The 14,607-nt window shown below is 39.3% G+C and overlaps 1 protein-coding gene across 35 annotated transcripts in view; it reads left to right on the forward strand.

Moving 5' to 3' along the window:
* The window catches only part of LOC123502087 (glucose transporter type 1-like), a 118,382-nt gene that overhangs the window by 96,025 nt on the left and 7,750 nt on the right, over positions 1-14,607 (forward strand). For 16 of the 35 annotated variants that reach the window (XM_045251247.1, XM_045251245.1, XM_045251250.1 and 13 more), the window contains 5 exons: positions 1,305-1,444; positions 4,449-4,472; positions 5,412-5,429; positions 7,036-7,065; positions 7,349-7,381. In XM_045251247.1, the coding sequence (XP_045107182.1) occupies positions 1,305-1,444; positions 4,449-4,472; positions 5,412-5,429; positions 7,036-7,065; positions 7,349-7,381 (245 nt within the window). Of the gene's footprint in view, positions 1-1,304; positions 1,445-4,448; positions 4,473-5,411; positions 5,430-7,026; positions 7,066-7,348; positions 7,382-12,601 lie in introns of all 35 variants that reach the window. The other 19 variants (XM_045251252.1, XM_045251268.1, XM_045251257.1 and 16 more) reach the window with 11 other exon arrangements.

The following is a 14,607-nucleotide window of genomic DNA, read 5'->3' on the forward strand; positions in this document are numbered from 1 at the left end:
CGATCTTCGGATAGGCCTGAAACCAGGCACACACCACACACCGGGACAACAAGGTCACAACTCCTCGATTTACATCTCGTACCTACTCACTGCTAGGTGAACAGGGGAACAGGGGCTACACATGAAAGGAGACACACTCAAATATCTCCACCCGGCCGGGGAATCGAACCCCGGTCCTCTGGCTTGTGAAACCAGCGCTCTAACCACTGAGCTACCGGGCGTGTGTGTATACCATTTTATCTTCTTTTTGTATATAATAGAAAAGTGTTTGGGTTTGAAAAAAAGTCATGTGTTATCTTTATGTATGTTCTTTCAAAATATGTGTCTGTGTGGCAATTGTTTAAAGATATAGTTATTAAGTGTTGTGTCTCTAGGGTTCTTTTTCTCAGTCTGCCACTCAACAGGAAAATCTTCAAGAACTATGCTTTTGTTATTATTACCTACCCATAATTCTGCACCACTCCATCCAGCAGAAGTTCCTCTAATCTCTGTTTTCTTCCCACAAGTTCTCTGACTGCCAATCTCCTGGCATATTCATTTTGCTGTTCTAGTTTCACTTCATCCAGCAAAAGTCTTAGCCTCTCTATGTCTTTTCTCCTCACAAACTTCTCATAACTCCCTTCAATACTGGGACACGTTTTTACCTTTAGATTTGTGTATGATTAGACTGTTTTATTGACATTAGGAAGGGTCTATGGAGGTCACAAGATTAATGGTCACAGTCTTCACTATTTCAACCGTCATTAAAATTTCTGAAACTGTATAAAATCACTAGATCATAAACAGGATGAATAGGAAATGTATCATGGTACTCTAGGGATTAAGCATCACTAATTCTGAAGGAAACTTTAGAGAACAATACTTTTTCTTACTATTTATATACTCCTAGCTACTACATCTGTAAACTCTCTAGCAAACTGAACACCACTCCTACTCATTAGAAAACCATTGAGAACCACACTACATTTACTCTATTTTCACTCACATCTGTCAATATCTCTCAGCATCACCTTTGAAATCTAAACCATCTTTCCAAAACTGTGTAGCTGCCATGGTACAGTGGAACCATGCGTGCTTTAGGGGCTGAGAGGTATTCAAGCGCATAGGTTCAAATCCTGGCCACAGTCTGAGTGTAGGATGGGTTCTTTACTCAGGGTAATGCCTGGATCTTTAACAAGTGGGCTTTCAAATAGGATGTCTCTTTTAGCCCAGAAATTCCTGTTAAAAGCCCATGTGGTATAAAAAAAGAAAAGAAAAAAAAGTCTGTCTTGTGTCCTGACTGAGCACTGGCCTCCCTCCCACAGGAAACCTTTGAGAACTACACCTTCCTGCCGTTTAGTGTGCTGCTGGGGTGCTTCTGGATCTTCACGTACTACAAGGTGCCGGAGACCAAGAACAAAACCTTCGAGGAGATATCAGCTATCTTCACCAGAGGGGTTGACAGGTACTACATTCCACCTTCCCGTCTCCCTGTACCATCCCTTCATCGGTACCTCACTCCCCACCGTCCTTCCCTCCACCTGTTCCTTCCTCGCACCTCCACCTCCGTTCCTGAGTGGAGTTGGTGTGGCCGTAACGCACTGATGTGTCCGAGCGTCTGAGTGATGGATGCTACTGGCCTTGACTTATTTTGTTACTCTCCCTTACTCTCCTCAGCTTCTTCCTGTTATGGTGATGCTCTTACACACTGCTCTGTTCAGCTTTAAAGGTGGATTGACTCATTTGGTTCAGATTTTAAAGCCAATACTCTGCCTCTTTTATCATCCTTTTTATCGTTTTAAAAATTTCCATTCTCAAAAGATGATGCTAAATAAAAAAGACTTATTTATTGTATTCCCGCATTAGTAACTCATGAATATTTCTGCCAGGGAACTTAGTAGTATTCCCTTAAATGGTTGGAATACAGAACGAATTAATTACAAGTTAATCACAAAGTCTAGATTAATACCAAGTGCCTTCTGTTGAGTGTCAGTACTTGGGATTGGTGTTGTCACTGTCATCCTGTGTGGGGCATCAGACATAATGATCTTGCCTTGCCTCTCCCTCTCTGCTGTGTTGAATGCCTCCCTCCTCCTCTGCCGCCTTGACCCTCACACTGTAGCATTGGTCTGGGGTGGCTTGGTGGGTCCCTCCTGCTTCTCATGGCCAGCTATCTCTGTCTGGCCAAGCAAAGGCTGATCTCAACGTACATATGGTCAATTTGTTACTTAAAGCTGTGAATTGACTTTTTTATTCCTTGTCCTGATTGAAGGATACAAATATGGTGTTTATGATGGAGAATCTTTAAATATTGTGTTTTGTTAATCCTGAAAATATATTAAAGGTAAAAGAATCAATACCCACTCTTGTTTTGAAAAATGCAGAATTTCTTTGTATGCATAAGAATAAAGAAACAAAAAAGAAAGATTAGAAATACAAAAAGTGGATGAAATGTTAAAAAAAAAAAAATCAGTACTTCTTGTTGATCATAATTTACAAGTGTCCAGTTTATCAATTAATTTCATGAAACCTAAATAACAAACCCATCATGATTTAGCGGGACAGAATCCTCAAAGCACCATTGCAACAACTCAAATTTAACGTACACTGGCGGAGACACAAATCAGACCAGTAAACACACCCACCGCCGAATCAAAACACTGGATGCTCTGCTCGCCAACACTGAGACCACTGTGATGAACTGTTGACAAGAACCTAAAGGGGAAAAAAGAAAAGAAAAATGGCATTGACTTCAACCTGGCTAAACTAAAGCATAGTATTGAAGTGACTATTACTATTAAGAATGATAAAAAGTGTAGCTATAATGGGTAAGATTAACTAGAGGAAGGCTTACCCAGTATCATTACAACAGCAGAAGCACAACCCCCACCAAGCGGACACCCCAAGGACTATAACACTGTATTCCTTCCTTCTTTTCTTCATTCATTCATTCATTCTTTACTCGACATTTTTCTTTCCTTTTAATGAATTTCCGTGTCTTGATCTCTTAATTATTTACATGTTATTATACTTTGCTCTCCCTCGTTCTTTTCGTTGTTCTGTCGGTGAATTTCAGAGTTCCGTGATGTCTCCTGTGCATCTGTTTCTTATATTCTTTTGGTATGCACTCCAGCTCGCACCGTCCCAGCCTCTCCTCCTGCCTTCCTCCTTCACTTTACCACTTTACTTACTCATACAAAATTATAGTCATAGTCTTTTGTCTTCTGTAATGCCTCTCTCTATGTCTGTTTATCCATCTCTCTGACTCTATTTCATCCTCAGGCTTTCCTCCTTCTTCTTAATCTCTCTCCCTATCTCATGTCTATCTCTCTGACTCTTATTTCTTCATCACACTTCCTTCCTTCATCTTAATCTCGTATCTTTCACAGTTTATCAATTTTCTCCCTCTCTGGTCATGTCCTGTAGGGTTAATTACTTTATGCTAAGACCCATAGATTACGTAGCCAGCAAGCCAAGCCACTAGAGTCATTTAGGAGAGATTTAGAGACAGCAAGCTACATAGGGCTGTATTCAAAAACGTTCTGCTCTCTCACCACAACTATTTTCTAAAGCTAGAGATGACTGGTGGGGTTTTCGAGAGTGTTTCTCCAGTTAATAATGTAGAAATCTTGTCACTCGGCCTCTGGAACAACAAAAATGCTCTAATCTCTCACCACAACTATTTTCTAAAGCCACAGAGATGGCTAGTGATGTTCTCAAGAGTGTTTCTCCAATTAATAATGTAGAAATCTTGTCACTCTGCCTCTAGAACTGTAAAAGTGCCTTAAATAAATCTTGTGTAAATTTAGATAAAGCCTTTTGAAATAGTGGAGGTGAAGGGCAGGAATGTTTGAGAATACGAGCCATAGTAAACATATTTTCTCTCTCCCCTTAGGAATATCTATTTTCATGTAATTTATCATCCACCTCCTCTATTTCTAGTTACGTATTGTGTGTCTAGTGAGTTTTGCAGTGAAGGTGGCTCTGTCTAGTGTTAGTAAATGCCATGAGTTTATTATTATTATTGTTATTGTTATTATCATTAGTGTTACTTGTTCTCATCAGCTTCTGTTTCACTGGTTGTCTCTCAAAGGCTTGTGATGTTGAGAGGCCTTTTGACAATGTTATGAGGCTGCTCACTCCATGGTTTTCTCTCCACTAATGTTACCTTCTTCCCCCCTCTCCCTCTCTCCCTCTGTCCCTCTCTTCTCTCTCTCTCTCTCTTTCTCTTTCCCTCTCAATCTTCATCTGTGTCTTTCATTCTGTCTGTTTGTCTATCTGTCTGTCTTTCTCTGTGTATTTTTGTCTCTTTTTTCATGTTTCTGTGTTGTTTCTGTCTTGTGCTGTCTGTTTCTCCCTGCTCTCTCTACTCTCTACTCTCTACTCTCTCTCTCTCTCTCTCTCTCTCTCTCTCTCTCTCTCTCTCTCTCTCTCTCTCTCTCTCTCTCTCTCTCTCTCATTGGCTCTAGGCGCACCGAGTATAATGGCATTTTGTAAGTTATATGTTGTTATGTGAGCACCACCTGACCTAACCTAACCTCTCCTCCCATTCCACACCCTGCCCTCCCTCCCTGGCCTCCTTCAGCACACACACACACACACACACACACACACACACACACACACACACACACACACACACACACACACACACACACACACACACACACACACACAGACAGTATACAAACAAGTGTGCATACAATATATATGTGAAATTCTAAGAGGAATGTGATTATTTATGTGTTTTAAAGGACAGGAGTTGACAATTCATGCTTATTGATGTCAGTATGAAATAACATACAGAAGCGCATATACACACATAAATATTGATGGATAGATAGACAGATTAGATGGATAGATAGGTTGATGGTTTGTTGGCTATGCATACACACAGGTAGATGAATAAGTAGATAGATACTTCATTGACAAGATGGATAGATAGATAGATGGTTTGTTGACTATGCATACACAGATAGATAATTAGGTAGATAGATACATCGATGGCTAGTTTGCATAGAAATTGAATCATTATTAAGACAACATTTACATACAGCATAGTAGAAGTCATTTATTTCCACAATCACAACAAAAAAGATATATTACTTGATTTTTATAACAATACACAAATTATTGATTACACAAACAAAAGAAAAAAAGATTATACACCTCACTGCATGTCCACCACCACCACCACCACTACTGCCACTAACTGCACTGTACATCAAGGCAAAAGCACAGTGCATCACGTTACGTCGCCGAGATTTCACACCCCCACTCGTAAATGACCGACACCCTCCCGCCCACCCCCTTAATCCCTAACATGGCGGAGGTACAAGTCAGCCACACCCTCCCTTCACCTTTTGTCCCGCTCTAAAATACCTTAGTTTGGTATTGAGTGTACATATATTTTTTTTCTTTTTCCTTTCTAGCTTCAGTCACCAACAATGGCAAGTCATGGCAGCTGATTACAAATTCCTTACTCCATAGTTACCGTATTTAGCTATTTGATGTGTAATTCATAGACCTTTTGTTCCTTCCTCACACGTTCACTCGCACACACACACACACACATACACACATACACACAAACACATGCATACAAGCGCACACACACACGGCACTGATACACACACGCACACTTAACAAGCACACATCCCTTATTCCCAGTATTCTACGTGCATTATGTATATATATATATAAAAAAAAGAAGAAATTAATCATATCCTTTAGCGTAAGAGTGTCTTGCAAACTCCTGTACTTTAAGTGTTGCAGCTACCACCACCACCACCACCACTATTGCTACCACCACCCCTACCACTGCTTCTGTCACCACCACCACCACCACCGTCACCACCACCACTACCACCACTCAACTGTCTCACTTAAACTCTCTAGTTGCTTGTCGCTCTTAAAAAATTTCCTTCACAAGTACGATTCTCAATTTCCTGCTGACATATTCTTGTTTTCAGGATAAAAAAATATATTGAGCACCTTTTTATTATTCTTTATTGCTTTTCTCTCTTTGTCTCTGTCTATATTTCTCTCATTATGGTGTAGCTTATCTCTCTCTCTCTCTCTCTCTCTCTCTCTCTCTCTCTCTCTCTCTCTCTCTCTCTCTCTCTCTCTCTCTCATTTTCTTTCTCTTCTTTTCTCTCTTATTGGTGTTGTAGTTTGTTGATGTTGTTTATGTTGTTGTTGGTGTTGTTGTTAGTGTTGTTGGTGGTGTCCCTGGTGTTGTTGTTGTTGTTGTTTTTTGGTGTTGTTGATGTGTCAGTAAGTGGTTTATTTGTAATGGTGTGTGTGTGTGTGTGTGTGTGTGTGTGTGTATTTTTTTCATTATGGATGTGATTGGATGCATTTTATTAAGTTATTTATTTTTTATTTATTTATTTTTTTATTAAGAGTTGCAGAGATAACTTTTATATACCGACTAATGCAATATCGGTCAACTTGTGTGTGTGTGTGTGTGTGTGTGTGTGTGTGTGTGTGTGTGTGTGTGTGTGTGTGTGTGTGTGTATTTCACTCATCTTTCTCCTCTCCACATTTCATTTTTCATTTTTTTATCATTATTTTTTTCCACTTTCAAATTCATTAACCAATTAAGAAAAAATATTCTAGTTATAAATTTAATATATTTTTGTTTATTCTTTTTAAAACTCATTCTCTCTCTCTCTCTCTCTCTCTCTCTCTCTCTCTCTCTCTCTCTCTCTCTCTCTCTCTCTCTCTCTCTCTCTCTCTCTCTCAACAATTAGATAATTCCCAATAACAAAAAAAAAAAAAACTGAATAAATCTTACTTCTTACATAAAAAAAAAAAACTTTAATTTTAAACCCCACATACTAACCCATACACCCTCACAGTGCATGAACTAGTATGAACGAGCACCAAATATGTACTTGTATGAATGTATATGCGTGTGAAGATGTAAGTGTGTGTATGATGTGTGGCTGTGTGAATGTGTGTGTGTGTGTGTGTGTGAGTGTGAGTGGGTGTCCCTGAGTGTGGGCTAGGGCTCTCAGTTTTCACAAGCCTTTTCCCCTCCATGCCGCACAGGGATTACCTAGAGGACCCAAGACTGTATGGGTAAGTAACATATACCCTTGTGAGAGCACTGGCTGGGTGGATGCCTGCACAGATGATGGAGAGACACAGATGAGAGAGAGGATGTCCAGAGTGCGTGAGTGAGTGTGCGGGCGAGTGAGGTGCATCAGATTAGCAGGAGCCGGTGTTGTGTGGGTGGGTTTGTATGTATGTGCGTGTGTGTTTGTGTGTGGCTTGAAAAACAACAACAAAAAAAAAAAATCAGACATACAGTGTTTTATGGGAGCTAATGGAGGGCTGATGAGCCTTTTGCCTCTCCTTGCAGTAACTACCACGCCGTCACCACCAGTAATCACTTGTGAGTAAGGTGGCAGATGGTGCCTGTGTCCCCTTTTCCCCTCACTCCCCTCACTCCCAGGTCTTAAATAGCCATGCATTCCCCTTTCCTCTCTCCCCTCCTTCCTTTCAATCCCTTATCCCTTATCACCTTTTTTAACCCTATTTGACCTGTTTGACCTCTGTTTGACCCCTATTTGACCCCTGTTTGATCCCTGTTGACCCCTGTTTGAGCCCTCTTGGCCCTAGCTCAGTGCCCCTTTAAACTCCCTTAGGTTGATGTGGTTATTGTTGTGGTTATAAGCTATCATGGTGTCTTCTCTCCCTGGTTTGAGGGTTGGTGTGCTATAGTGGTGGTGGTTTCCAAGGTGGTGTTAGGTGTTAGTTCGCTCTCTCTCATTGTTGAAGTTTCCTTGCTAAGTTTTTTTGTCTAGTTTTTCAGCCAAAGTATTTTTTTTTCTTTCTTTTTTTTTCCTCAAGGAGGAATAGGGTGTTAGTTTTTGTTTGTTTGTTTTTTCTCTCTCTCTCTCTGTCTCTCATTGTTGGAGTTTCCTTGTTAACCCCTTCAGTACTGGAGTGCATTTCTACCTTGAGTTTTATGTATGATTAGAAGATTTTTATTGACATTAGAAAGGGTCTATGAAGGTCAGAAGATTAATATCCAATCTTCACTATTTTAATGTGTTTCTGAAGCTGTAGAAATTCACCAAATGCTCACCAGAATGAATAGGAAAATGCATCATGGTACTGAAGAGATTGTGCTTTTTTTTTCTTTGTCTTTAGTTCTTCAGCCAAAGGAATGATTTTTTGGTGTCGCGTTCTTCCTTCAGAAATAAGATGATAAAATATTAATTGGTGTTACGTCTCTGAGATGAGAGCAGGATGAACATGTGGTGTAGGATTACCATATGGATACTGGTGTACTGGTGCTCAAAACTGTGTCATTGGATAAATCTTTAGGATGTTTCAATGGAAGGACTGACACTAGATCCACCTACTTACAAGACATTGAGACAAGCTGTGTGTTGTTTGTCGTGTACTGGATGAGATAAATGAGGAAAGCTTCTAGTCTTGTCCTTCAATTACTCATAATTCCATTATATATTTAAATTGAAACAATTCAATTCTTCAGTACCATGACGTGTTTCCATATTCATTCTGCTTACTATTTGGTGATTCTAGACAGCTTCAGATAGTCATGTAAGGTATTTAAATAGTGAAGAGTGTGGCCATTAATCTTCTGACCTCCATAGACCATTCCTAATGTAAATAAAATGGTTTAATCATACACAAATCTTCAGGTAAAAATGTGCCCCAGTACTGAAGGGATTTAAAGTAGTTCTATCAGTTTTCCAAGGCATACTGTAGGGTTGTCACAGTTTGGTAGTGGTGATGCCTTCAGCTGTGTCTCAGAATGCATTAGGTGTCAGTGATATGAGTGAAAACTTCTGGATCATTGTATATTTATGTTGTCTTTATAGTGTTGGTGCTGTATGGGGATGTGACAGGATGGTGATGTGGTGACAGGATGGCAGGATGGTAATGTGGTGTTATGGGGAAGCCCTCAAGTGTGTCTCAAAATGCATCAGGAGGCAGTGATGTGAATGAAGACATAGTTCATGGCATATTTGTGTTGTTTGTGTAGTTGTGGTGTTGTTCAAGGCTGGCACAGGATCATAGTGGTGTTGTGTTGTAGTGGTGTAACCCTCAAGTGGTGGTGATGTGAAGGAAGACTTTTGCTTGTATGTTAATAGCTGAGCAGTGTTAATACATAGGGTTGTCATGGGATCATAGTGGTGTTGTGGTGTAGTGGTGTAGCCCTCAAGTGTGTCTCAGGATTTATTAAGTGTCAGTGATGTGAGTGAAGACTTTTGGTTCATTGTTTATCTGTACACCGATAGCTGAGTGGTGTTACTGCATAAGGCTGTGATGGGATGGTGGTGGTGGTGTAGTGGTGTGTCTCAAAATGCATCAGGTGGTAGTGATATGAATGACGACTTTTGGTTCATTGTATATCTGTGTTGATAGCTGAGTGGTGTTACTGTAAAGGGTCGTCACAGGATGATATTGTCATCTCCGATAAACAACCAGAGCACAGCGGTCGATGGTATGTACTGGCCCGTTGCTACACTACAAGTCTACCATTCCACAACTAAATCTTCCATACCCTCCCATATTTTTTCCACCCCTATCCCATTAACTCATTGTGCCCACAGCCTTGACGCAGACCAGGTGTGTGTGAGTTCCTGGCAGTCTCTGAGAAGCCGCCAGCACTGCCATGGGGTGCGGTGGTGGTGGTGGTAATGGTGATACTGGTACATAGTGGTGGTGGCAATGGTTAGGTTGGTGATGATGCTGGCAGGGTTTGCATGACACCTTCAGTTGTTCGTAGTCTTAAACGCTTTGTTTTCCCATCACCACTGTTTTCCAAGGCCACTGAGGTGATGAAGTCAAGATTTTCACTGTGTTTTTTATCCTTCCAATAGCAAAATCCTTGTTAAACTACCACAGACGTCATAAAAGAACAAGTAACCTCCAGTAGAGCCTGTTAACAAGTAGCGATAAAACACCAAAACGTTTAAGAACACAGTCTTATATACCATCCATCCAGTGCATCTTTCTCCCTCACTCCCTTTATAATATGTGCTAAAAAAATCCTTACAGTTTTTTACAGCCCTTCCCTCACCCTGTCTCTGCCCCTCCCATCCCCTGCCTCCCATCCCCTGCTTCCCATCTCTGCATCCACTCAGGAAACACAGGACTGGTACAGGATTGTCAAAGCAAAATTTCACTCCACAAGGAAGAGTAGAGAGTCCAGTTCTCCGAGTGAAGCTTTTGGATTCCTCCAGTCACTCAGATTGACTTGTTTTGTATTTATTCTTCTTGGACTTTTTTTAATATTCATTGTTACTCTGTGTGTACGTATGTGTGTGTGAGTTTCAAGTTCTGTGGCTTCTCTTTTTCTCTCTCCATCCTTCCCTTCCCTCTACATCTCCCTCCCTCCTGTCCTCCCGTCCGTCCTCTCTACTTAGAACAAACTTTAGAGTGGAAAGCAATATTGCATCTGTCTGTTTGCATTATGAGAGAAAGAGTAAGTGGAAATTAAGGTTTTTAGAGCAGGGATAGAGATAGAGTAGTTGTATTTTGTAAGTGATAACAAAGGTTCCTAGAAAATAGAGAGAATGAATAGTTAGTTGTTTGTGTAAGTAAAAAGTGAAGTTCCTAAAGCATAGATAGAGTGAGAGAATCAGTTGTTTGTAAGTGGAAATTGAGGTTTGTAAGGCAGACAGTGAGTAAGAGAATGAAAAGTTAGTTGTCTGTAAATGGAAAAGAGAGAGAGAGAGAGAGAGAGAGAGTGTGACAGAATCTGTACCTAGCCATCTCTAGAAGTGGAAATCCAGGCTCGTAACACAGATAGAGTGAGAAAGTTGGTAGTTACATGTGGCACCATCTGTAGGTAACAGTGCCACTGACCAGGTAGACAGAGAGTAGCACACCTTTATGGGACATTTATTGGGGATTGGTACTGTTTGTGTGTGTGTGTGTGTGTGTGTGTGTGTGTGTGTGTGTGTGTGTGTGTCAGTCAGTCATTCCTCTCTATTACATTCCTTTCTGGTGCTCTCACTCTTTGTAACTCTGCTCTAAGTCTTTGCTTCTTTAAATCAAGCAAATCTATAGGTAAGGGTAATAGTGATAGGTGGAAATAGGTGTGTTTCATTCAGCGGCCACCTTGTGTTGACCTAATGTTTTCTTGGGGTGGTCTTGCAGCTTGCCCTATTTTCCTATACATTTTTGTCTCCTTCTGTCTGTCACTACCTGAACTCATTGAAGAGGGAGGTTTCAAGACATCTCATTCTTTTGGCTAACTCTCTCGGACCTGCTCCGGAACTGGCATCTAAGTGTGGCTTTTTTGTTTGTTTTTTGTTGCCTTTAGCCAGATTACCTCCTCTTACATAAAAAAATAGGGTCAGACAAGGTGAGGTAGGGTGAGGGTAGAACTGGCTTGAGGGTGTAGCATGAGAGAGTGTGATGGTGATGGTGGTGGTATTAATTTTTTTTATAAAGGGAGTGAAGAAAAGAAGGTCGCTAGCTAAGAAAAAGGTGGGAAGAGAAGGGATGAAAGAAAGTGAGAAGAGAGATAGACTGTGAGCTTGACCACATTGCTAATTTTACCACATTGCTAATTTTGATGATAGTGGTGGTAACAGTGCAGCATTGTACGTACACTGAACAGTTAGGTGGTGATGCAACACTGTCGGGGAATCAAGGGAGCACTGATCGGTGGTGATGCTTATAAACACCATCATTGTTACTGTCCTTCCTTCTCAAGTGTGTAGGTTCCAGTGTGGTGTAATATTGCTTGTTGTGAAAAATGAGCAGACTTTTTCTTCATTGCAGGAGTGTCTGATGGAAGAGAAATGATAAACAAATGAGAAAATAAAAAAAAAATCTCTGAGTAGGTGACATGATGAGGATTAGTGTGGCTTGTCATTCTTTGGTGTGGTGTTCTGAGATATGGTTTTCTCTCTCTCTCTCTCTCTCTCTCTCTCTCTCTCTCTCTCTCTCTCTCTCTCTCTCTCTCTCTCTCTCTCTCTCTCTCTCTCTCTCTCTCTCCATTGTCAGCTGTGCATTCGGGCGGCACAGTGATATATTCGTTATCATATTTTGTGGGAGTTTGCTTCTATTTCTTGTCTTTCCATCTCTCATTTGTATTTCCTTCATTTGATTTGTTGTAATTTATGTTGTGTCTTGTATATTATTTTCTTTTATCTGTTTTTTCTACGGTTTAATGTTTATGTTTCTTAATGTGTTGTTTGATTTTAGTTTTCATTGTAGTGTTATGTACTTTTATTTTGCCATTTAGTGCTTTGCTGTGTGTATTAGTTTATTATTTTACCCATATTGTTTCATCTCTACTGTTCATATTTTCATAATTTTACTGCATTCAGATTCAAGTTCTTTGTGTTAACAATATTTCTTTTATATTTAATTTGCTCCGAATTTTATATTATTTGATTTCGTTTTAGAGTTTCAGCTTTTATTTTTTTTTTCTGAATTTCATCCATTATGAGTTTTTTAAAATTTTGTATTCATTTAGATTTTGCTTATTTTTCCTCTTCTATTTTGATTTTTCCTTATTTTATTTTCTATTTTATTTATCTCCATTCAAATTTTGCTTAGTTTGAATTTTTACCTTCCATTGATTTGCTTTTCCTCTCACTGTTGCATACTTTCCTTGCAGACCATTGAAGGGGGAGACGGGTCCTTATGGGGCCACAGGGGAGAGGGAGGAGGCCCACCTGTAGAGCTGCAGTGCCGGCCTCCTCCAGCCTTGTCTTGCTTCCTGAACTGAGGCTGAAAACACACATTCTCTCGCAACTCTGGTTCATTCTGTCAGTGGGAGTGGTGACAATGGGTACTCAAACTCTCCTATCATGGATTTAGTTGTGATTTAATGCATCTCTCCCTCTCCAAGTATATTTTTGGTAGTAGTAGTTCATCATTTCAGTTGTTAGAAATGTGTCTATTTAGTTTATATGGCAGAGGATCATGGGTATTTTGAATTGTCTTGATTAGGGGGATAGTTATGAAAAGTGTCTCTTCCATGTATTCTTTCATGGTGGTGATGCTCTTAGTGCAGGAAATATCGGAAATGTGTCTGCTTAACTTTGGAAGAGGAAACAGAGATATTGAAATTCACTCATTAGGAAAGCAGGTATGAAACTCCATCTCTAAAATAGTTATGGAAATTATGCGTCTCCTTCCAGCACAATCATATTCAGTTCACCTTAGTAGGGAAGCAGTTTTGTTGTGTCTACGTAATGCCTGATGGTACAAGAGAAACATAGGTAGTGGAATTTGCTCTTTATGGAAATATTTATGAAAATCAAGTTATCTTCAATATATTTACTCATACATAATGCATAATGATCGATGAGAAACAAAGGTACTGAAATCACTCATTATGGTAATAGTCTCAAAAGTCAAGTTATCTCCAGTATATTTCCTCATAGCTGGTTCATTCATCCTCTCTGTGGAAAATAGTAGTTGGGAGTAGTATTGGTAACTAGGAGAGAAACTTGGGTGTAGTTGAATTGTTCGGAAAACTTATAAAAAAACTTATATTTCACTTTCATAACTTGTTCATTGTGAGTGGGAAAACAGTGCTGGAAATTTATGTACTCAATGCACAGAACAGAAGAGAAAATGGTGGTTAATGGATGCTCTCACTAAGGAAGTCGTTACGAAGGATTTACGTAGCTGTTATGGTTGAAGGTATTTGAATTAACCTGATCAACCGATGACACAGATGAAACTATAGTATTGGAATCTTTGTAGGAAAATTATTTGGTATGAAAAGTCTGTGTAACTCTTACGGTTGAGGAGAAGTTGGTATTTAGATCTACGAGTATATGTCACAAGAGGAGCATAGTGTTAGCCCTCTTAGTAGAAATATATAAATGAAAATTCTACCTACTTAATTGATTGAATATAACTAGTGTGGAGTGAAAGATGAATACTTGACGTTATGAAGGATTTATGTAACTTTTATGGTTGAAGGTGTTTGAATTAACCTGCTCAACATATGACACAGGTGAAGCTATAGTATTGGAATCTTAGTTGGAAAATTACTAGGTATGAAAACTGTCTAACTCTTGTGGTTGAGAAGAAGTCGATACATGTATTTAAATCTTTATATCACAAGAGGAGCATAATAGTAATCTTAGTAAGGCTATAGCTATGAATAGTCTACCTAATTAATTGATTGGATATAACTAGTGAGGAGTGAAGATGAATATTTAATGTGAATGAAGCTCAAGTGAAGGGCAGCTGAACACTTGTGGGCTTCTAAATAATAAGATGCTAAATAAATAATGCAGAAGGAAGGGAATAAAATGGAATGGCAATAGTTAGAGTGTGGAATATGAGACAAAAGATTTATGCTGTTTGAATATGAATAAATGGAAGACTTATGGGAATGAGAAGAAAATGCAGAAGGAAAGAAAGAGGTAATAATATTGATGTTTAGTGTTGGGAATAAAAGACAAAGAAAATTTACATAGATATAACCAAAATGAATGATGTCTGATTACTGCTTCCTTGAAATAATGACCAAAAATATGAAAAGGAGAGAATGAAGAAAGAAAAAGATTGAACAAATATTATCAACTATTATCCCATGTGAGAAATTTATCTATATATTTTTTTATATTTTCTTTTCTTTTAATCTCTTCAGTACAAAGATGC

This window comes from Portunus trituberculatus, chromosome 10 (assembly GCF_017591435.1).
Source record: "Portunus trituberculatus isolate SZX2019 chromosome 10, ASM1759143v1, whole genome shotgun sequence".
Taxonomy (NCBI): Eukaryota; Metazoa; Arthropoda; class Malacostraca; order Decapoda; family Portunidae; genus Portunus; species Portunus trituberculatus.